The sequence below is a fragment of the Phallusia mammillata genome, chromosome 1, assembly GCF_965637545.1.
Source record: "Phallusia mammillata chromosome 1, kaPhaMamm4.hap1.1, whole genome shotgun sequence".
NCBI classification, from domain to species: domain Eukaryota; kingdom Metazoa; phylum Chordata; class Ascidiacea; order Phlebobranchia; family Ascidiidae; genus Phallusia; species Phallusia mammillata.
This window is the reverse complement of record NC_137252.1, coordinates 9,795,278-9,815,462: the sequence shown is the minus strand read 5'-3', so window position 1 is coordinate 9,815,462 and position 20,185 is coordinate 9,795,278. Positions and strand designations below refer to the sequence as shown.

Below are 20,185 nucleotides of genomic sequence, written 5' to 3'. Positions count from 1 at the left end.
TTTTCAGCAACTGCCCGACCCACAAAGCCAAACTGGTAAACAAACAACGAACAGTCAACACTCCACCAACGTGTGTGAGCAAACAATCGCTGATTCATAATGACTCTTCAGTTTTAACAAACGTGATAAATGAATTTCATTGAGAAAATGTCTTGAACTGCATTGCTTGCATTCTTCATATCTGCGTGACATTGCAATGCAAAGTGTATGGAGGAGTTAAAATTTCGGGTAAATTCTGCGGCTCAACGTGAAAATACATAACTTTGCGGCGTTGACGTGAACCGTTTTTGCTATGGTTGATTAATATCTGCTATGGCTCAGTGCCGATGGGTGTTGTTGATTGTTGTTTATAATGTTCTGTAAATGTTGTTTGCAGTGTGACAGGTTAGTGCGTGTGCATTTAGGAGGCTTCTTTCAGCTAATAGTTATTACAGTGATTTCTGTAGAATATTTGTGTATAGTATATTAAACTTTTTTTGATACATTTTGCAGGTTAAAAATACATGCTTTTGTATTTTTAAGTTAGCATTCCATTTAAACTGGCACTGGTACCTCATTTGAAAACAATTAACATGACAAGCATGGTAAGTGTGTTTAAGAGTATTTTTATTCTTATACTTACTTTAAAGTTGAAAAACATTGATGTGGTTTGGTGACAATTTATAATATTTTTCAGATAGAAGATGCCATAAATGGGTTTTATTTGGGTGATGATAAACTCAAGGAACTTACATCTCTTATGGAAGCAGAGTTTGAAAAGGGATTATTCAAAGAAACAAATGATAAAGCAGAAATCAAAATGCTTCCAGCATATGTCACTGAAACACCCAATGGAACAGGTTGTGAAACCTATTTTCTTTTCCTTTCGTTGTAAAAAATCTGTTAAATTGTATTTATACTTTTTACATCAATGCTGTACTGTGGTGCATTAGAAAAATAATCAGTGGTGAATAAATGTTATTTGTCAATATGTATACCAAATGTAAATATTTTATTGATGATAAAATGTACCAAATGTATAACTTTATCTTTTGCAGAGGAAGGGGATTTCCTGGCATTAGATCTTGGAGGTACCAACTTCCGCGTACTTTTGGTGAAAATAGATAAAGGGGAAGTACAGATGTTCAACCAAGTTTATGCTGTGTCCAAGGAGCTTATGACTGGAACAGGTGTCCAGGTATAGTTGTGTTTATTTTAAGCTATTGACTCTTCGACCTAAAAGTTTGCAAATGTTTCATATCCAACTAAAATTTCAACAATTTCAGTGCAGCCAGCAATCACCCAAACATGCGTTCAGCACGGGCTTTTGTTAATTGTCTCAGTTATTGCGCACAATTGCATGGTCTTATCTTCTGCAAGGCATCAACAGCATCAATAACCAATTACAACGGAAATACTGTTACAACTTATGCACAATAATTATTATTTTTTGCTTACAATTATACAGTATAACTACCACAAGCATTGGTTAGAAAGTCGGCGTTGTTACACTGTTATGAAGCAAGACTCCATTCACATAATCAAGTTTAATGCCTGCCTAGCATCGCCTTAGACACACAACGATCATTTATGACATAAATTGATGGGAAGCCGCATTTGATCAAAAACTTTTTACAAAAATTTACGTCAATCTGTACTCTTGCGCAAAACGTCTTTTGCTGTAGATTCACGTCAACTGCACTGAAACTGTTAACATTTTCAAATAGCTCTTGTGTGTATAGGTAATATTTTTGATTGTAGTGCATTCTTGCTTTATTGTGTTAAATATTTATTGTTATCTTTGCCGGCTTTATACAGTTGTTTGACCATCTCACTGAATGTTTATGGGACTTCCTTGTTCAACACGACATGATGTGCCAACTGCTTCCTATTGGATTCACATTTTCATTTCCAACTAAACAATATGGAATAAAAAAGGTATTTAGATAATTTATGTTAATAACCTATTTGGTTTAATTTCATGCTGGAATAAGTGTAGTCTATCATTACCCAGTAACTATTTAGATTATCACATTAACAAAAGTTAGCCATGGAACTAAATTTCATACTAGAAAAGCCACTATACCTAAATGCTACAAACTGTCTGCATTAACTAAAAACATAATCATCAGAGACATGTGTATGTACAATACAAATTAGTGTGGTGTCCAGAATTGACATAATACACTGATGATAACAACATTGATTTAAAAAGTCTGCATTAAGATAATTCTTGTATACACAAGTTCTTTGGCAGTTATGTTTTAATTGCATAGTGTTTATGTGTGCATTAATTGTGCTTCATTGATTTCAGACTACTCTTGTCAGATGGACAAAAGGATATACTGCCACTGGTGTGGTTGGTGAGGATATTGGAGAACTATTGAATACAGCTATTAACAAAAAGTTCAAAATTCGATGCATGGTAAATTCAATTCAAATGTGCAATCGTAAAAATGCTGCAGTAAAAAAAGCCTTTGCATTTAAACTGTAAAAGTTGTATAAAAAAACATTTAATTGTGCATAAACATTTTTTTACCTATGTTAAACAGTTTCTGATTTTTTAATTTAAAAATCATGAAGCTACATGTGAAAATATTGTATTTGCATCTTCTGAAAAATTTAAAATTTTCGAGGATCAAGTTGCAAAACAAAGTAATCGTGCTTCTTTTTTCGATTTAGAACTTTGATTTAAAAATCATGTCAACTGTGGTCAACGATACAGTTGGAACAATGGTATCATGTGCTTTTGATCATCCAAAAACATGCATGGGCCTCATAGTAGGTAATAAAATTAGATAAAATGTGTTTATCTACTTAAAGGAGTTCAAATACTCAGTCTAGATCTTGTTTAGGCACTGGCACCAATATGTGTTACATGGAGGCCCAAGAAAAGATAAAAACTCTCGAGGAAAATGAAGTTACTCCAGGAAAGGAAATGTGCATCAACACTGAATGGGGAGCATTTGGAAACAACAGTGGAGCCCTGAATGCTGTTATAACTGAGTTTGATAAATCTGTTGATGAAGATTCACCAAACCAGGGACAACAAATGTAAGTTGTTTTATATGATCTTGAATTGTGCAAATACTAGGACCAATTGTTTTGTGTTTGTTGTGGTATGCTTACCAAACATTTTTTTATACCTATTTATCATGAAAATTTTTTTTTTTTGCAAATATTTTATTTGCCAAAATGTTTTTATGGTGTGAACTCTAATTTTCTAAGCTGCGATATAAAGCGGTTTGGTTAAAACGGCCAAAATAGACAGTAAAAGTGTTGTTGAAATGCTTTGGTAAATTCATCATTAGTGATATGAGGCTATATGAGACATACGCTTTTTACATCTAGTTACTTAGTAGACTTATGAACAAATCTGTGTATAATGTTTCAAACTTATACTTTTTTGAAGATATGAAAAGATGATTAGTGGTATGTACATGGGTGAACTTGTAAGGAGAGTGGTAGTAAAATTGATGGATGCTGGACTAATGTTTGTGGGAACCACTTCTGACAGTATTTTGTACACATCTGGCTTGTCAACTGCATTTGTATCGCAGGTTTTAAGGTAAGACATGTGACTTGGCTTGCAATTACATAAGAAATCTAGCTACAGGTTACATGTTGTACACTTTCATTTGTGATGAGTGAATCAGGTGATTGTAGCCTGTTTTGTGCTTAATTGATGTATTGTATTTGTGGTTTGTTGTCACTTCCGGGTAAATTTTATGTCATAACAATATAGTACAGGTAGAAAAACAATTACGAGCACATTGCACCTGTAAAAGAGAACAGTTACCTGTCAAACCCAGACACCAATTTAAAACTATATTTATTGGTTTGGATGTTCATTTAGATTAGTGGTTCTCAAACTGGGGTCTGCGGTCCTTTAGTGGTATGTGAAGCAATTTTGAGGGACCATGAAAAGGTTGAAGTAAATTTATAATCTTACTTGGTGTCAGTTTGTGCCACTGAATCAGTTCAAATCAGTTCAAAACTGAATTAGTTCAAAGTAAAATTGAGAATCGTCTGGCTCCATTGCGAAACAACAGCCTTGATTGCATAACTACTCAGAAAAATGTAATTGTTCGTGCACAATCATAATGTTTTTGTCTTGTCTGTGATGTCACAAACTGTCTTTGGATCATTGTTGTGCACAGTTTTGTATAACTAGCTCAGATCCTGCAAACAACTTCCGTTTTTCTGAAATACACATTCAGGCTTAAGGATCACAAGCCCTCGAAATAATGGCAAAGGGACCATTTTTTTAAAAAAAGGAAATCTTTGGAAACCACTGATTTAGATGGATGTTAAAACTATACTAAACACTTTGATGTAAGATAATTCTTGTAAAAAGAGCTGTATTTGTTTAAGATAAGTCCCATGTCAACTTGTCTAAATATTTATATTTACTACTTTTAGCTTTTTGCAAAGAAATTTTTGCAAATTTTTTTACAAAATACATAAAACAAATATCAAGTGTACTTAGCATGAACAGCTCAATAAAATTTTACATAAACACCTTGCTTTTTTGTAGCTATGACTATAACCAATCGGACTTTGATCTTCTGAAGAATTACATCTCAGGATTTGGAGCAGTAGCCACAAATGAAGATTGCGTGGTATTGAAAAGGGTAACTATTGTTATTTTACCAGTAACATTCAAAATCAAAAGTGTTTATATATTTGATTTATTGTAATAGTGATTTTTAGAAATCAGAGGAATGCTAGGAATAACTTTCGATTAAAGTTTTGAATAATAGCACAAAGAGTAGCTATATTTCTTCCCTACCACTGCCTTGGATAACAGCACAGCACAACATACCTGCATTAAGATTGTGCAGTCATCCGACCAAGCAAAACCTCCATAAAGCTAGCTTATATGGGCTTTTTTTGTTTCAAGAATTCAAGTCAGTTGTAGGGAAGAAATAGAGCTATTCTTAAAAAATGTTAAAATATTATTGCTGCACATTTTGCTTATATGATAGAGTGTTTAGGTAATTGATTTATTATGATATTTCTTCAGATTTGTGAAGCTGTGTCGTTGCGTGCTGCTGACCTATGTGCAGTTGGAGTAGTTGCAACAGCAAAACGAGTGGTTGCAAACCGTGGAAATGTTCAGGTTATTGTTGGCGTAGATGGATCTGTGTACAGAAGACATCCAACGTAAGTGTGCTCAAACTTAGCAAAAGATGTACTTGAAATGTTTTATATTGAATATATTAAAAAAAATGGACAGAAATTATTTTGTTCATTTTTTTGTCAAGTGGGCTACAGACAACGAACCACAAACATTTCAATGACCTGAATTTCAAAGTTATAAAAAAAGCTTTCCAAAAGTTTTCAAAATATTGTTGCAAATATGTCTCTGTTAAAAGACATGTGTACAAATGCGATGAAAATTTTTATACTTGGCTAAGCATGAAAATTGGTACCACTTACCAGGGTACTGGTTTGAGTTGGAATATTCCTGGTCATTTCTATACAGCAGAATTAGCATCAGACGATCAACCTTTTATGTGGCACAATACCAAACCTTTTTGGCACAATAGTTTGTTAATTTTGTGGCTTGTTTTTTAAATTGTGTTATTATGATTATTAGATGCAAATCTATTATAATATTTACTTTCATGATATGCTATTCTTATGTAAATGTATCCTAGGAATAACAGACTTTCATTAGATACAGTAAAAAATTAAAGTGTTCTGTTTTGCTGAGTATTGAGAATCTCACGTTATTACATACTGGTCAGCCAGACATGTTTTCTTTGCAGGGTTATTGCATTTTTTTTAAACTAAACTGGCCAAAAGTCACCAAAAAAGCAAGACCCCTTCTCATGTCTAAAGCTATGAGTTAAAATGCCAACATTAACAATTTTTAGATTCAAAGATCTTTTGGTTAAGAAAACCATGCAGCTTGCACCAGATATAGACATAAGGTTTGAACTGTCGACTGATGGGAGCGGCCGTGGAGCAGCTTTGGTAGCGGCAGTTGAAAGCAGAATCCATAAATTACAGTTGAAGTAAAACACTTGGTTTGAACTGAATAAGATTGCTTATATTATTTTGGAATATTATGGAATCACAATAAGGTTGCAACTTTTTATGTTTTATGCTAGAATGAAGCATTTGTTTAAGTTTTGTATTTTTAATGATTTAAATTAGTCAAAAGTTGTCTCTTTGCTGTTTCTAATTTGCACTGATATGATAAAGCTTCCTTGTGTATTTTAAAGACATATATCCAAACCCTCACTCCTCCTATGCATTTTGTGTGAGATGTAAATATGTAGTGGCCTTTGTATATCATGTTGTATTCATTTTTGTATGGTTAGTATCCTACCTACTTTTATTTTCACTCACTCAACATTTTTAAATCTAAGTTGTTTTTATGTAGGGTAAAACTTATGATTTGGTGGTACTTAAAAGTGGTTATGAATTTGCTCTTCCAATGCACGATGTCTTTTGTGTATGCTGCTTTGTACAAAACGCTTTTTCCCATTATGTGCATTCAAACCAGTATTGAAACCTATCTGAAACACTGCCTGCAAATTTGTATAGCTTTACTGAACCATGAGCTGAATTGCATTATGTTCCACACTAATAAACATTGATTGCACTTACAAGTCTTTTTGTTAGTGTTTTATTTGTACGATAGGAAAAATTGTATAACACTGACAAAACATGGAACGGTTGTAGTTAAAAGTTGAATTAAAGCAATTGGACAGGCAAGTGATGTTATATAGGTAATTGGCGTTGCTTAGGAATGTCCAAAATCACATCTTCATCAGGGGAGCATCTAAAAAAGAAATCACATGGAATTATATACAGATGAAACATGGCCATTTTGCCAAGTTTTTAAGCAACTATCTGCATCAAATATACATTTTGTTTACACAAATGCTCATTGGCAATGGTTAAGTTGAAATAAAGTTACTATGGGACTTGTCTGCAGTGACCTTGATTGTTTTTTTTCTCAGAACCAGATCAATGCTCCAATTTTAGTGTAATGTCATGTTTCGGTTGTGGTATGATGCAATTAGCACATTGTGTTTGAAGAAAGATTGACGACATGCACACATGCCACACTTAACATACAATATCTTTGAGGTAATAGCAACTTCTCACTCAATCTTTGTCCCCTATGCCTTGAGAAAATAATCTTTGACTGTGCACCTTACATACAAATCCATGTTCCTGGTGGTTGCAAATTTTGTTAAGAATCTATGCATTACCTGGCTAATTTTGGTAGGCTAAGTTTGAGATTTCTAAACCATATGCAACTAAATAGATTATGCAAACAACAGAATTTGTCTTTATATATATATATATATATATATGTATATATATATATCTGTTTTGGTAAACGCATAACAAAGACAAATGAACAGCAATTTACATCGCAGTGGAGTGGTGTGCTTCTGGAAATACAAATCTTCTGACATTGGTTTGTTTCATTTTTCGTAGTTCTGAAACTTCAGACTTCAGTTTTGCTATCTCAGCTTGGATTTTGGCATTATTCTGAAATAAAAGTCAGTCAACCTTACTAGCACTGAAAGCTATTTGGGATAATCAGGTTTCAGAATTTCTCGGGGTTAGTTTCATAATTTGTAGAAAAAACAATTAAATCTTGCATGTTTGTAACTAAAATCAATATCACCAGGTATCTTGCTAAGCAACAGCCTTAAACACAAGTAGTAATCACAATTTACCTGACCGTTGAGTTCAATCTCATGCCGCAGAACCATATTGTGTTGTGTCAGTTGCTTCAAACTGCTTGGAGCTGTGGTTTGATATACCGAATCTGCAGCATTGTTCAAAATGGCCAATGTTTTGTTTTCTCTGCTGCTTATCATTTGATTCTGTTCCCCAGTTATGATTCTTTCCAATTCAGTCAATTCTGCCTAAAAAGTATAAAAAAGTAAAATCGGAATTTTCATAAATAACCATAGTAATAATTTTTTGTTTACAGCAGAATAACAGGCCATTTTTATGGTCTTACCACTGTTCAAGATCTACAATAAAACATTTACATTTCCTTTGACATTTAACAGTTTTAAATGTTGTTTGTATGACCATTTATATTTATTTGTTAAAATATTTGTTGTCTTATTTACAGTGCATGCAAAATGGCAGAAATGCTTGTACAAATTTTTTTATGTAAAAGTTTTCAACTTACAGTGACAATTTGTTATTTGATTAATAGGCGTGTCCTTTAGTAGCAGTTGACTGGGAGCGTGATGTTTGTTTGCGAGTAAACCATTTATTTATTACCACAGTACCTTGTGTTGTTGGGATTGATGGTGAACATTGTTTTGCAGTTTTGTGATTGTCATTGCTTTTACTGGGTATTCCTTGTCCTTGTAGGTACGAAGCACCTACAACCGAAGTCACATGGTTGAGGTACTGAGATAAAATGGCCAAGGTATCCCAACCGTTTTATATTACAATACCTGTAGATCTGAAAGCAGAAAATCCAACTGGTGCTCAAGACTGAGAAGCTGTACTTCCAATTCTAATAACAATTATACATTCATTTTAATTGTTTTTCAAGTTTGCAAAGTTGGTTTTAGTTTTTGTTTAAGGTGTTAAACTAGACAAATCAGTATTTAGGGTATATATTTAATATCACTAACGATGTAGTGAAATTAATTTGTTTGTTTGTTGCACCAGTATGATGTTTCATGATTTCATTCAATTCCTCGACATGCTCAAATGTTCATTATTTAAGGACATGTTCAAATTAGTACATTTAAACTCGGTTTTGTTGCCAAGCTCGAGTTTTTTTAACATTAGTTTTTGTTAAAAAACAGTGGTTCTCAACTCGTTTCAGGCCATGGACCACTGACCCAACTAATAGAATGTCATTGCCCATTACGTTTTATGTTTTTTTTAGTAAAGTAGGCACAAAATATATTTCTTCAAAATGGAATTTTACAATGTGATAAAGTTTTTGACAGCTATCATTTATAACATATAATATGCAACAACCTCCAGGTATGTAAAAAGCAACCGTCTTCATTTTATTACCAAATACAATTAATATCCTGTGGGCCACTTAAAATGTCAATAAGGACAACTAGTTGAAAAACCACTGTTCTTAAAGGTCTTAAAGGTAAAGTTTCTCTTTGGAGCTCATAATATACAACGTTAATCAATAATGTCAACCATTTTTTTAACATAGGGTAGTATTACCATATGCATAGCTTTGTACTTGATATACCTCTCGTATCACTGTCTGCGATTTCTTTAGCAGTCTTATAATCTTTCCTTGCATATTCCACATCACTGCTGTGTCGAATAGACATCACCTTCGTTGCCGAGCTGCATTTTTCATATTTCTCCAGAAGCCTTGTAACATTTCTGTGTATTTCTCCCTCAGTTTCACAGATCTCTTGTTGAAGACTGATGTTTAGGTTTTGCAAAAACTCCTGTAGTTTACTGGTCAAACAGAAAATATTAAACAACTATCTTTCATGCTTTTTGTCAAAATTATTAAAAACTAAATTATTTGCTGCAAACAAAAGTTTCAAATAATATAGTTTTAACTTTAAGTGTACATCTCGCACATGTACAAGTGTACATGTAATCACAAATCCTTTTAATTGCATATTGATCGTTATTGCAACTATTGCCATTTGTCAAGAAAATTGTCTTGTTTGTTGCATAATCTGGTTAAATGCACAAAAAAGCTTGGCAAATTGGCAATTCGGTAAATCTGATTAGTTTGTATGGTCAAATTAAAAGATCAACTTATTGTGATTGAGTATGTGTTTTTATGTCGTATTACAATACTCTCATGTAAAAAATAGAATGTATACCCAACCTGTATGCTTCCACAGAATGTTTTCTTGCTTCAACTTGTGCATGCAGTATTTTGATCCTGTCATTTTTTAGAATTTCAACAGTTCTGTCAATTGGCACAGGCTTTTTATTCCATGGATGCAAGCACAAGGATGAACACGCAGTAGTTCCACTGTGACCTGTCATTGAAGTATGTTAACAATTTATTACAGATTTTTTTGATGGCTTTTTTACATTTTTTAAGTCATATTTTTTGGACTGCCTTTCATTTTGATATAAAATGGTTTTAGTTTCCTTTAAATGAATTATCAATCCAAGGATTTTTCTAAAGCTTGTCATTCAACTGCAACTAATCCAAAAAGTGTCAAATAATGTCTTTGTTGTAGTAAGTTTTGCATGCTGTACTGCATATCTGTAATCATATACAAGTTCAAAAATCTTAAAAGTTGCAAAAATTTATCACTCACTTACTTTCACCCAATGCTGTTGCTGGCTCTGGACTTAAGGTTTCTGACATCATTTTTACATGCACATATTGTGTTTCACAAAGCAGAAATTAGCTAGTTTGCCATCCAGGCACTACACACTCATAAAACTGAACACTTAGCCCTTTGTACCTAACTCTATGCAAGCAGAAACAAACCATGCAATAAATGTTTTATGGCACAGGTAATTTATGACTCTTTAACACTGTCCTGAATACATCTTCACACACTATGTTTGAACTCACAACCTGCAAAAAAGAACAACATAATATTATATCATAAACCAAATGTTAATTTCATTAACAAAAAACATAAAATGCATTTTCTAATCCACAAATATGGCTTAACTGCCTTACCGGTATGTGGGCGACTGGCTGTTGAAACAGTTTTCGATTTAGCTTTGACACTAGTTTTTGAACTTGGCTGTGGTGATGAAAGAGTTGGCAGTGAGTCTCGTTGCCATTGTGAATAATCCTTTGAAACAATACCAACACAAATACATTCACTTAAAATGAAATTACACATTGCGTACGTGCAAAGTAGTTGTTTGCATAACAATAAAATACTGTTTAAACAACATTAAAAGTACTGTTTGCACAACATAAATCTTTGAGGTCTTTACGGCGGTTGTCTGATTGTCATTAAATAATAATAAAATCGGGTTGTAAAAACAAATCTAACAAACACAAACACAGATTACCACTAAAATGCTGAAATTTGTAGCAAAAAATCAATAAATTCACTAATAAATGTGTTTGATCACAACAATGTACAATTGTTTATTTTTATTTTGCCATGTGTTAAAGTAAAAACAGGAATTTCAAATAGAAACTCATAGTTATATTCTAAAGTTGATTCCAGTTGAATAAACCAAAGATACAAAATTAAGGTTTTCCTGTTTCTAAAGTAACCACCCAAAGATTCTTACCTGAAACTCGACAGATAATTTTCCTTCAATTGCTTTTAATATTTCAGCCTTAACTTCATCCTCCGATTTGGCAAATCGTGAAGCAGCATTTCGACCCCAACCCTCGTTTGTTGCCGTTTTTGACATAATTTCGTGCCGCGTGTAAAAGTTTGTAGGATTAGACCGTTTTATTTTCGAAAAACACAAACATTACATAGTTCACTATGTTTGAGAACAGTAAATTCGCGTGAAAATCAGACGAAAAATCAGTTTTTTTTTCGGAAACTGTTACACAAACGTTGCTAACAACCCGACGCCGTTCGTTTCCCTCCAGTGACGAATGTTTCAATTAAAAGTAACAACAAATGTCGGTATTATTAAATGAGTTTTAAAATTGTAGTCAAGTTTGATATGTGATTTTTTATTTTCTGATTGTTATTTTTTATTATCGCCAAACATATTAAACCCTTTTGGTCTGGGCTTTTTTCGTAATTAGTGGTAATCAATTGGGGTATCAACCCAACTTGCGTACGTGGAATTGTGAACTTTTTAAAATTTGTTTGCAATATTGTTAAAGGTACGACATCAACTTGCATTTGGTTTTAAAACAATTGGGAATTGTGTAATAATTTTAAAGCACAGCGCAGGTTAAAGTACATAGTATACTTTAAAGTTAACACGAGATAGTTTTATCTTAATCAACCCAAACTATTTCGTTTGACTTTAAAGTGTGTTTAAATTGATAGAGAAATATGTTGTTGTTGTACCTTTTTTTTTTCAAAAGATTAGGTCAAACATTGTTTAGGAAAATGTTCACATTGTGGTGGTCAATAGTGAAAACTTGTGTGTATTTAATTTTTGTGATGTTATGATTAAAACTAACTAGAGGTTTAGAACTGAAATAAAAAATATTTGGATTTAGGGGGTCACACTAAAAGCAGAAAAACGGAAAAGCGGAAAAAGCAGGAAATCAACACTAAAAGCAGAAAAGAAAGGAAAAGCAGAAAAAAGGGAAATTTGTGTTTTCTAAAAGAGGGAAAAAATAATTCCAGAAAAACAGGAAAAGAGTGAAATTTCTTGTTTCATAAGATTTTGAAATACGAAAAGCAGAAAAACGGGAAATGTTTCTTTATTTGTTTTTTAAACCTTATTTTTATCATGAACCTTTACCCAGACCCTAAAAGACCTAACCGTCAACATTTTATAGATTGCGTGGATTGCGTATTTTGGAGGAGCCCCTTTCTAACTCGTAAAAATCATTTGAATGTGATCTATTAGCGTTCTACATCGATTGTGTCGAATACTGAAAAACAAGAAGTGTTTTTTTATTTGTTTATTTCCCGTCTTTTCTATATTTTGACACAATCAATGTAGAACGCTATTAGAACACATTCGAATGGTTTTAAGAGCTAGAATGGCAAAAAAACAAATAAAGAAACATTTCCTGTTTTTCTGCTTTTTGTAATAAAACGAGAAATTTCACTCTTTTCCTGTTTTTCTGGAATTATTTTTTCCCTTTTTTAGAAAACACAAATTTCCCTTTTTTCTGCTTTTCCTTTCTTTTCTGCTTTTAGTGTTGATTTCCTGTTTTTCCCGCTTTTCTGTTTTTCTGCTTTTAGTGTTACCCGGATTTAGGCCCTGTAAATTATCAAAATGACCAAGTCAAACCGGTCTGACAAAAGCAAGTCTTCAAGTTCAAGCTCATTATTACCTATTCCTGCAACAACTTTATGCTTTGATAAAAATGAATTTATGAAGGTAAATTGTTGATGTAATTGTGTAGTTCTTGTGTGGTGCTTTTTAATGTATAAAATATAGTATCAGTTTTTATGTCTAACATTTGGATATGCAGGAAAGTTTCAGTGTGGATCATTTTGTTGCTGATTGTCGAAAGCGAGTGCAATTAGAAGTTTTACGTCAAGATCTGGAGGTTTACTTTAAGCTGCTGAAAAATGCTATGATTGAATTAATCAACAAAGACTATGCAGACTTTGTCAACTTGTCAAGCAATCTGGTAAATATTATCGACATTGTATGCTTTTTAATTTTTGTTAGAGTGCTTATTTTTATTTTTGTTTTTTAGGTTGGAATGGAAAAAGCTATAGGGCAGTTAAGGGGTCCTCTACAGGAAATAAGACATGAAGTAAAAGTATGTATATGTTATCAAATCTGTGTTGCAAATTTGTTTTGAAGGTGATGCAGTAACTTGGCTATAAAAGTTGGCAGGAAGGCCAATATTCCTCTAGTGCAGTGGTTCTTAACCTTTTTTCCTTGCTGCACCCCTTTCAAATCACTAACCAATTTTCGCACCCCCTTTCAAGTCACTAACCAATTTTCGCACCCCCTTTCAAATCACTAACCATGTTTCGCTCCCCCTTCTGTAATTGCTTAAATAGAATAGACATAACCAACCCTAATGATTCAGCACCCCCGCACCCCCTAGGAACAGTTCTCGCACCCCTTGGGGGTGCGTGCACCCCAGGTTAAGAACCCCTGCTCTAGTGGGATGTATTAATTTGAACTTGTGGTAACCTCGTATATGCTGCAATATAAAAATATATACACACAGTAAGAGATGTGTATCAACATACAGTTTAATGAAACATGAACATTTGTTTTAAAAAATATACATCAAAATTGTTGCTGACCTTGTGCATGTATAAGGATGTCAACGAAGTAATCAACAAGGAGATGAAAGACTTTGAGCTTGCACTAGAGAAACAAAAAGCATTGTCCACTCGGCGAAAACTGCTAGGTCACATGCAAGGATTACTACAGGCCATTGAAAAAATTGAACACATTCAAAGATCAGAAGATTCAACCATGGGCCAAGTATATATTTTTTATGTTGTCATAATATTGCTTAAGGCATTTTTTGACCTAACATACTTATATATATATTATAACAGATTCTTGAGAGAATTGCTGGTGAATTTAATCAGCTGCAACACCACACAATGTACTGCAAAGGATTGCCTGTCCTCAACCTAATTCGACCGGTAAATTAGGCTACAATTTGTAATAATACTTCAAATCTGGTTGTTAATATTGCAACATAATTTAATGCGATAGCCAAATATTTAATGAAATAATAAATAAAAATGAGTACCGTAAAGATATGAACAAAATTCAAAATGCAACAGTAAAAAGGTTAAAAATTACAGTGCTGCTAGAAAAAAACAATAGTTATTCTGTATAATAGTAAACAAAATTTGCATTTTATGCTTTAATAGAAATTGAAAGTTGATTTTCTTCAATTAATGTTGCAGAGAATATCCAGTATAACAGGCTTTCTTCAAAGTAGTTTAGAAGGTGAGCTAGTGAAAGGAATGGCAGAGCTTGAAGCCACACATATTCATAGATGCCTAAACTCTTACGCCCTAATTGGAAAAACAAAGGATGCTGAAGTTCTTGTTCGGATGCATATTGTCAAACCTCATATGCAGCAAGTAGGTTCATAACTATCTAACTTATAAATGGTAAAATGCTTTAAAAACTCTTTTTTGGTGACGGACGTTGCCTTCAACACACATTTTTCAACAGCTTTTGTCTTGCTAATTTGTCAGTAATCGGTATTTTCCCTTAACTTACTCAATTTTAGCTGATGGAAGAACAACATGGTGACTTGACCATACCAAGCCTAAAATCAATGTTTTATAAAATATTGAATGTTGTGCCAAATCACCTACGATTGTTGTGTGATATCACTTCTGGAAGAAAAAATAGGTTTGTTCTTTTATCATCCAAGTATACAACTCAATATATTGTTGATCAGAAAAAGAATATTGTTGATCAGAAATTATTGTTGTATTTTGCTGGACTGTTTTCAGATCTGGTGAGCAGTTTCGTGGCATTCCTGGTTATGACTTTGTGGTGAATTCTGCTTGGCCTGAAATTGTATCTTCTTTGGAGCAACATCTACCAGAACTTTTTGCCTCGCGTGACCCAAACATTTTTCACAAGGTTTGATGAATGCAAACTTGATATTTTTCTTTGCCGTTTGCTATTTACCTCCAACACTTTTTTCCATTAAACAGCCACTCCTTTTTTTTAGGCAATGGTATGATTATGCTTTGTTATAGCTAAATACTAGCTCACAATAGGGATGAAATTAAGTTTTTAAATTGATGATGTACTTGCTTGAGAATATTTGCAACTGTGTTTTATTTTTACATATTAATGTAGTTCCCAATACACACTGCAATTGTATGCAAAAATAGAGTTCTTGTCCTTAAACATAAACTTGATCAGTTGCTGCTTGATTTTTAGCGCTACTGCACATGTATGGAGTTTGTTGACAAATTTGAGCGACAGTGTGGTTCACAAGCTAGCATCACTCGCCTTCGACAGAGTGAAGCCTTTCATGCCTTGATGACCCATTGGAGTCTGCCTGTATATTTTCAGATCAGGTAAAATGAGTACTAGTTGCTGTAAGCTTCATTCAGTAAAATAAATCAAGATTTTAACTGCAGATTTCAATCCATCGGTGGTCAATTGGAAAGTGCTCTGACTCCTGAAATAGTCAAAACTGAATCAGAACAGGATGCATTTAGGTAGGTACTGGTAACAGTTAAATTTACTATCACTTGGTGTTCAAGCAGGTCATAAATACACACACAACTCAAATAGAAATGTCTACTAACTACTTCATAACCACAGAACAATCTAAAAAAGTTCAACTTGTGTTATTTATTCTCTTCAATTGATTAATTTTGCTGCACAAACTTCTTTTACCAAAGGTCCAAGAAACTAAGTTTAAACTCATAACGTATAGTGACCAAGTTACCATTATGTCACTGGCCCTACAATAATTGTTTGATCACCTCCTATTAAAAAAAACTTCTCTGTCAGACCAATTAAACATTTGCACGTTTGTCTTTGATTTTAGTGATTGCAGGCAGATGTTTATTTTATTCAGGCTGCAGGCAAGCCTTGTAGCATGGCAAAGTGTACAGATGTGTTGGAGTGAGGATATATTTTTACCAGGCTTACTACATCGATTTTGGAAACTTACCTTGCAGATTCTGTCCCGTTATGGAACATGGGTTAAAATGCTTCACAACAATGAGGCAAGACTTTTTTTGTGTTTTAAAAGCAAGGTTATGTATTTTCATGTTTAGCATCATGCAAGCATGAAAGTTGGTAAACATAATAAGTTATTTGTCCTCTTAAGTTCAATAAAATGCATACAAATATTTTGCAAATTGAAATAACTTAATCTAGGTCCTGTGATGCATGCAAAATATAACCAAAGTTTTTGAGAAAATGAAAGCTCAAAACAATTAAATTTCAAAGAATATGAAGCAGGCAATTAACCAATAGGACTAGCAACCCTTACTGTAGCATAGCATGACATTTTTTTTACCTTTGAATTAATTTTGGCTTTTTATTTGAAGGTGTTAAACAAAAGTCCATCTTCCACTGATATGGACAAAGTCTCCAAATCAATTGCACAAATATCTGGTTTGGTCATTGACCTTGGTACGATATTCGACAAAGTGAAACAGATTTATGCTGACAAGATCGAACCACTCGCTAAAAAGCAAGGCTTGAAAGACACTTCAATATTAGAAGGTATTGACAAATTTAAAACCATATTTTGCCAAGGAAACCACATGTGATATTTTTATGTGCAGAGCAATTACTTTTTTTAACCTTTTGTTGAAACATTATAAGCACTACAAGCCTTTTTCAGGCTAGTTTTAGCATTTCTTAAATCATTTGGCATTACAAAATTTATGAAGCATCTCATCGTAGAAATAGCATCATCGTAGAAATAGCATCATATCTAGTATTTTTCAGTTTTAAGACTCACATAATTTATAGAGATTAGAAATTGCATATACATGTATCACATTTTTTAAATGAAATTATCCTTTCTTTCACCACTGAAATTGTGGTTTAAACTTTTTTGATGCATTTAACTTTTTTGTAGTTAAGTAGGTCTCTTGCCAATGAAGCAATTGCAAAATGAGATTAAAAAAGTGTTTGATTAACAAAGTATTTTTTGATGCAAACAAAATAATTTAAGTTTTTTTAAATCTATATCAGGAGATTTACATTTGCCTACATTATAATCTGAGAATGACTACAAAGATTTTGTTGTATGTTTTTTTTCAGATGCCTTACTTGAGCTGTTGAACAACTTGACAAAGTACAAGGAAGACTTTGTTAATCACATGATCACTCTTTTAAGTTCCTTGTCAGTGGCTTATCTCAAACACACCCAGGATGTACCCCGACTGTACAGAAAGACCAATAGGTTTGATCAGTGAACAACTTTCATCATCAACTGAAATTTTCTTTAATTTTTTAATTATTTTCAATTTAGAAGTAATGGCTCAAATAGGGTAGCCAATAAATGTGGTTTAAAAGAGAATTATGTTTGCCATTTGGTAAGGCTTTATTGCATCATTTTACTGTTGGTAATTTAATTTAAAGAAATCTAAAACAAAAACATGTAGCTAGTTTCAATAACATTTGCTTGATTTTAACAATTGTTGCTATTTTGTCACTAGACCTGCACCAACTGAACCATCACAGTATGTAAATGGTGTCATAAAACCTCTGAAACTATTTAAGGAGGAATTGCATCCTCACATTGACAGCAGCATGGTGTCAGATTGGATAACACAAATAGCATCAACAGTTTCAGAAAAGTAAGAACACATTTTTCTCTGTGTTGTTTTTAAACTAACACTGGAACCTCTAAACTGAATTTCAGTAGGAAACGTTTAACTGTGTTTAGGTTAGCGTTTGTTTTAATGTATATTTATTACATAATTGTTTTCAATAATGTCACTTGCCTGTTTACAAACATATGTGAATTGTAAATAAATTAACAAATGTGTGACAGTGATTATAGTGTAGTTGCCAGGCATATTTCTTAAACTTTCCTTTTGTTCAACCGGCAAATATAAGCAAAACTTCCAATATTTTGACGTCAGGGTAGTTTCATGACAGTGACATACTGTTTAGTACTTTCCAAACCTTTCATGATCTTTTTAAACGAAAATATATTATTTTTCTTCAGGTATTATTCCGTTGTTACTGATGTTTTAACATCTGTGCGCAAAATGGAGGAAAGTTTGATGCGGCTACAGAAAATGCGAAGTGCAAAATCATCTTCAGGCAATCTTGCTTCCCTCGCTGGAGGTTCTGATGCTTTGTCAGATGATGACAAAATCAGGTTGCAACTTTTTCTGGATGTTTCAAACCTTGGCAGTCAGGTAAAACTACATAAAGCCTATGAATGATTTTAATTTTGTATTAAAAAAAAAATGTTTGTGTTTGATATCACAGATTTCAGCTTGAGGTCAAAATGATGTTAAGTCTCTTGTTCTAATTCTATGCTAAATGAATAAATAAATTTTCAAAGAAATGTTTTCGTTATTTCTTGCATAGCCTTTCTACCAGCCCAGGCTAAATTGTTTTGGTTTGTGTTTACAACGAATTGAAGCAGTAGTGACTTGGACATCTTGCTAGATTTTAAGTAAACATCTAAGTAAGGTGCATAAAATAACTTTTCTTTTTTAATTTTCCAGATGAAGGATTGTACAGTGAATTTGGATTCCATTTCTAGTTACCAGTCATTACTTGTAATGGTAACAGAGGCTAAGGAGAAGCGATTTAAAGCTGGTGTGTGACATGTTGACTACATACATAACCGGAAATTTTTGTTTTTCCACCATGTCTACAAGGTGCATGCATTAACAAGAAATGCAAACTCCATGAGTGATGCAATATAACTGTGCAATTCGTGTAGCTTATCAAGTCGCTGGAGCTATCTTCATCCTAAAAGCCTACTGATAATTTTATCTAGGATTCAAATCTTCAAGGCCAATCCAAGCAAACATCGATACTATTCGTGTTCAGCCTATTTGCACTGTTTAATATTAGACGCTTAAACGTCGCTAAGCAGGGTCGAGTAAATCGTTTGTTGTGCAACAATAAACAAGAAATATTACCGACGTGTGTTTATTAGTCTATCACTGGGAGCGATACGTTTGCTCGTATTGCGTATATTTCCATTTTCGATCATGCAATTGTTAAAGAGTACATGTGCCACTTGTGTTTGCTCTCTCATCGACACTGTACGCAGTGCCTTTCTGAGCTGTCACAGGTAGATAAAGTCGTTTTCACAAACAAAAGAAGGACGCTTTTAAGCGAAAAAGACAGAATCCCGTTCGTTTCAACTAGTATGGGACGATTTGAATAAACTTCATTACAAAAAGTAACCTTTTGTATCCGTACAATTGTACAAAGTACAAACTATTATGTGACAAAGCACAACGAGATTTCCGCACTCTGTGACGAAAGTAGACATCATACTTCAATCAGCGAAAACAGTAACTTGGCAAATCAAACGCAGTGCATCTCAAATCCAGTTAAGTGAAAAAACATAGCGACTCAAGTCATATATCAGTGCACCACTCCGGAAATAGCCGTGCAACGACAAAATGTTACGTTCGCAAAACAGCTTAGGGCAGTGGTTCCCAACCTTTTTTTGACGCGACCCAAATACTCATCAAAATTTTGTTTAGTGGTTTCTCGCGACCCATGGACATGCTATTTTAGTTGTATCTTTGCCTGTAAATTTGGAAAGCTTGTTGAAAATTACTACGCAGGTTTAGCAAATCAAATAACGAACAAATAGTGTTGTTTTTTCGACCAAACATTTCCATTTAGCCTGAACTTGGAGCTGAATCGAAGAATTGTTAGCCAGACAACGCTCAACTGTGAGCTAACACATCACTTTATGACGTCACAAACAGTTTTAACCATTACCACGACAAATTGTGATAAAATTATTGTTGGGCAACAATTTACAGCCTTGGGAAATATATATAAAAAACGCTACAAGGCGAAATCAAGTAGATGCTCTTATTCGCACTAAAATAAGCGACCCAACAGAATGTTCAGGCGACCCAACTTTGGGTCGCGACCCATAGGTTGGGAAACACTGGCTTAGGGCACAGTTGGAAGATCATGGATGAACGCGCTACAGCTACAT

The 20,185-nt window shown here is 33.5% G+C and overlaps 3 protein-coding genes across 4 annotated transcripts; 2 read left to right on the top strand and 1 right to left on the bottom strand.

Moving 5' to 3' along the window:
* Window positions 1–498: 498 nt before the first annotated feature.
* Window positions 499–6,602, top strand: LOC145237437 (hexokinase-4-like). Its single transcript, XM_080100296.1, has 11 exons — window positions 499–584; window positions 677–839; window positions 1,038–1,177; window positions 1,798–1,917; window positions 2,294–2,404; window positions 2,662–2,764; window positions 2,835–3,033; window positions 3,392–3,547; window positions 4,517–4,613; window positions 5,006–5,145; window positions 5,862–6,602. The coding sequence occupies exons 1-11, from the start codon at window positions 573–575 to the stop codon at window positions 6,004–6,006; spliced, it is 1,386 nt and encodes a 461-aa protein (XP_079956422.1). The 5' UTR covers window positions 499–572; the 3' UTR covers window positions 6,007–6,602.
* Window positions 6,603–6,610: 8 nt separating this feature from the next.
* LOC145237445 (uncharacterized) lies at window positions 6,611–11,589 on the bottom strand. 2 transcript variants are annotated; one of them, XM_080100308.1, is made up of 9 exons: window positions 11,194–11,589; window positions 10,622–10,739; window positions 9,803–9,959; window positions 9,200–9,417; window positions 8,430–8,491; window positions 8,259–8,354; window positions 7,689–7,880; window positions 7,376–7,497; window positions 6,611–6,775 (listed from the first exon to the last, which is right to left on the bottom strand). In XM_080100308.1, the coding sequence occupies exons 1-9, from the start codon at window positions 11,317–11,319 to the stop codon at window positions 6,715–6,717; spliced, it is 1,152 nt and encodes a 383-aa protein (XP_079956434.1). In that variant the 5' UTR covers window positions 11,320–11,589; the 3' UTR covers window positions 6,611–6,714. The 2 variants fall into 2 exon arrangements, with proteins under 2 accessions (XP_079956434.1, XP_079956442.1); XM_080100316.1 differs by lacking the exons at window positions 10,622–10,739; window positions 11,194–11,589 and adding an exon at window positions 10,252–10,492.
* A 391-nt stretch (window positions 11,590–11,980) lies between these two features.
* LOC145237854 (conserved oligomeric Golgi complex subunit 2-like) lies at window positions 11,981–19,138 on the top strand. The gene is made up of 17 exons (XM_080100847.1): window positions 11,981–12,095; window positions 12,809–12,930; window positions 13,025–13,186; window positions 13,256–13,321; window positions 13,837–14,004; window positions 14,082–14,171; window positions 14,442–14,621; window positions 14,774–14,898; window positions 15,003–15,135; window positions 15,442–15,581; window positions 15,645–15,725; window positions 16,091–16,241; window positions 16,569–16,746; window positions 17,293–17,434; window positions 17,691–17,831; window positions 18,206–18,401; window positions 18,717–19,138. The coding sequence occupies exons 2-17, from the start codon at window positions 12,826–12,828 to the stop codon at window positions 18,816–18,818; spliced, it is 2,160 nt and encodes a 719-aa protein (XP_079956973.1). The 5' UTR covers window positions 11,981–12,095; window positions 12,809–12,825; the 3' UTR covers window positions 18,819–19,138.
* The last annotated feature ends 1,047 nt before the right edge of the window (window positions 19,139–20,185 follow it).

Bases quoted from the DNA above. Each gene is read 5' to 3' on its own strand.
- LOC145237437 (XM_080100296.1), top strand. The intron at 2,765-2,834 runs GTAATAAAATTA...GATCTTGTTTAG, and splicing joins ATGCATGGGCCTCATAGTAG to GCACTGGCACCAATATGTGT. The intron at 4,614-5,005 runs GTAACTATTGTT...ATATTTCTTCAG, and splicing joins ATTGCGTGGTATTGAAAAGG to ATTTGTGAAGCTGTGTCGTT.
- LOC145237445 (XM_080100308.1), bottom strand. From the start codon at position 11,319: ATGTCAAAAACGGCAACAAACGAGGGTTGGGGTCGAAATGCTGCTTCA. The intron at 7,881-8,258 runs GTACTGTGGTAA...TATACTTTTTAG, and splicing joins ATCAATCCCAACAACACAAG to GCAGAATTGACTGAATTGGA. The intron at 7,498-7,688 runs GTAAATTGTGAT...CTTTTATTTCAG, and splicing joins AGATTGAACTCAACGGTCAG to AATAATGCCAAAATCCAAGC.
- LOC145237854 (XM_080100847.1), top strand. From the start codon at position 12,826: ATGACCAAGTCAAACCGGTCTGACAAAAGCAAGTCTTCAAGTTCAAGC. The intron at 16,747-17,292 runs GTATTGACAAAT...GTTTTTTTTCAG, and splicing joins AGACACTTCAATATTAGAAG to ATGCCTTACTTGAGCTGTTG. The intron at 18,402-18,716 runs GTAAAACTACAT...TTAATTTTCCAG, and splicing joins TTTCAAACCTTGGCAGTCAG to ATGAAGGATTGTACAGTGAA.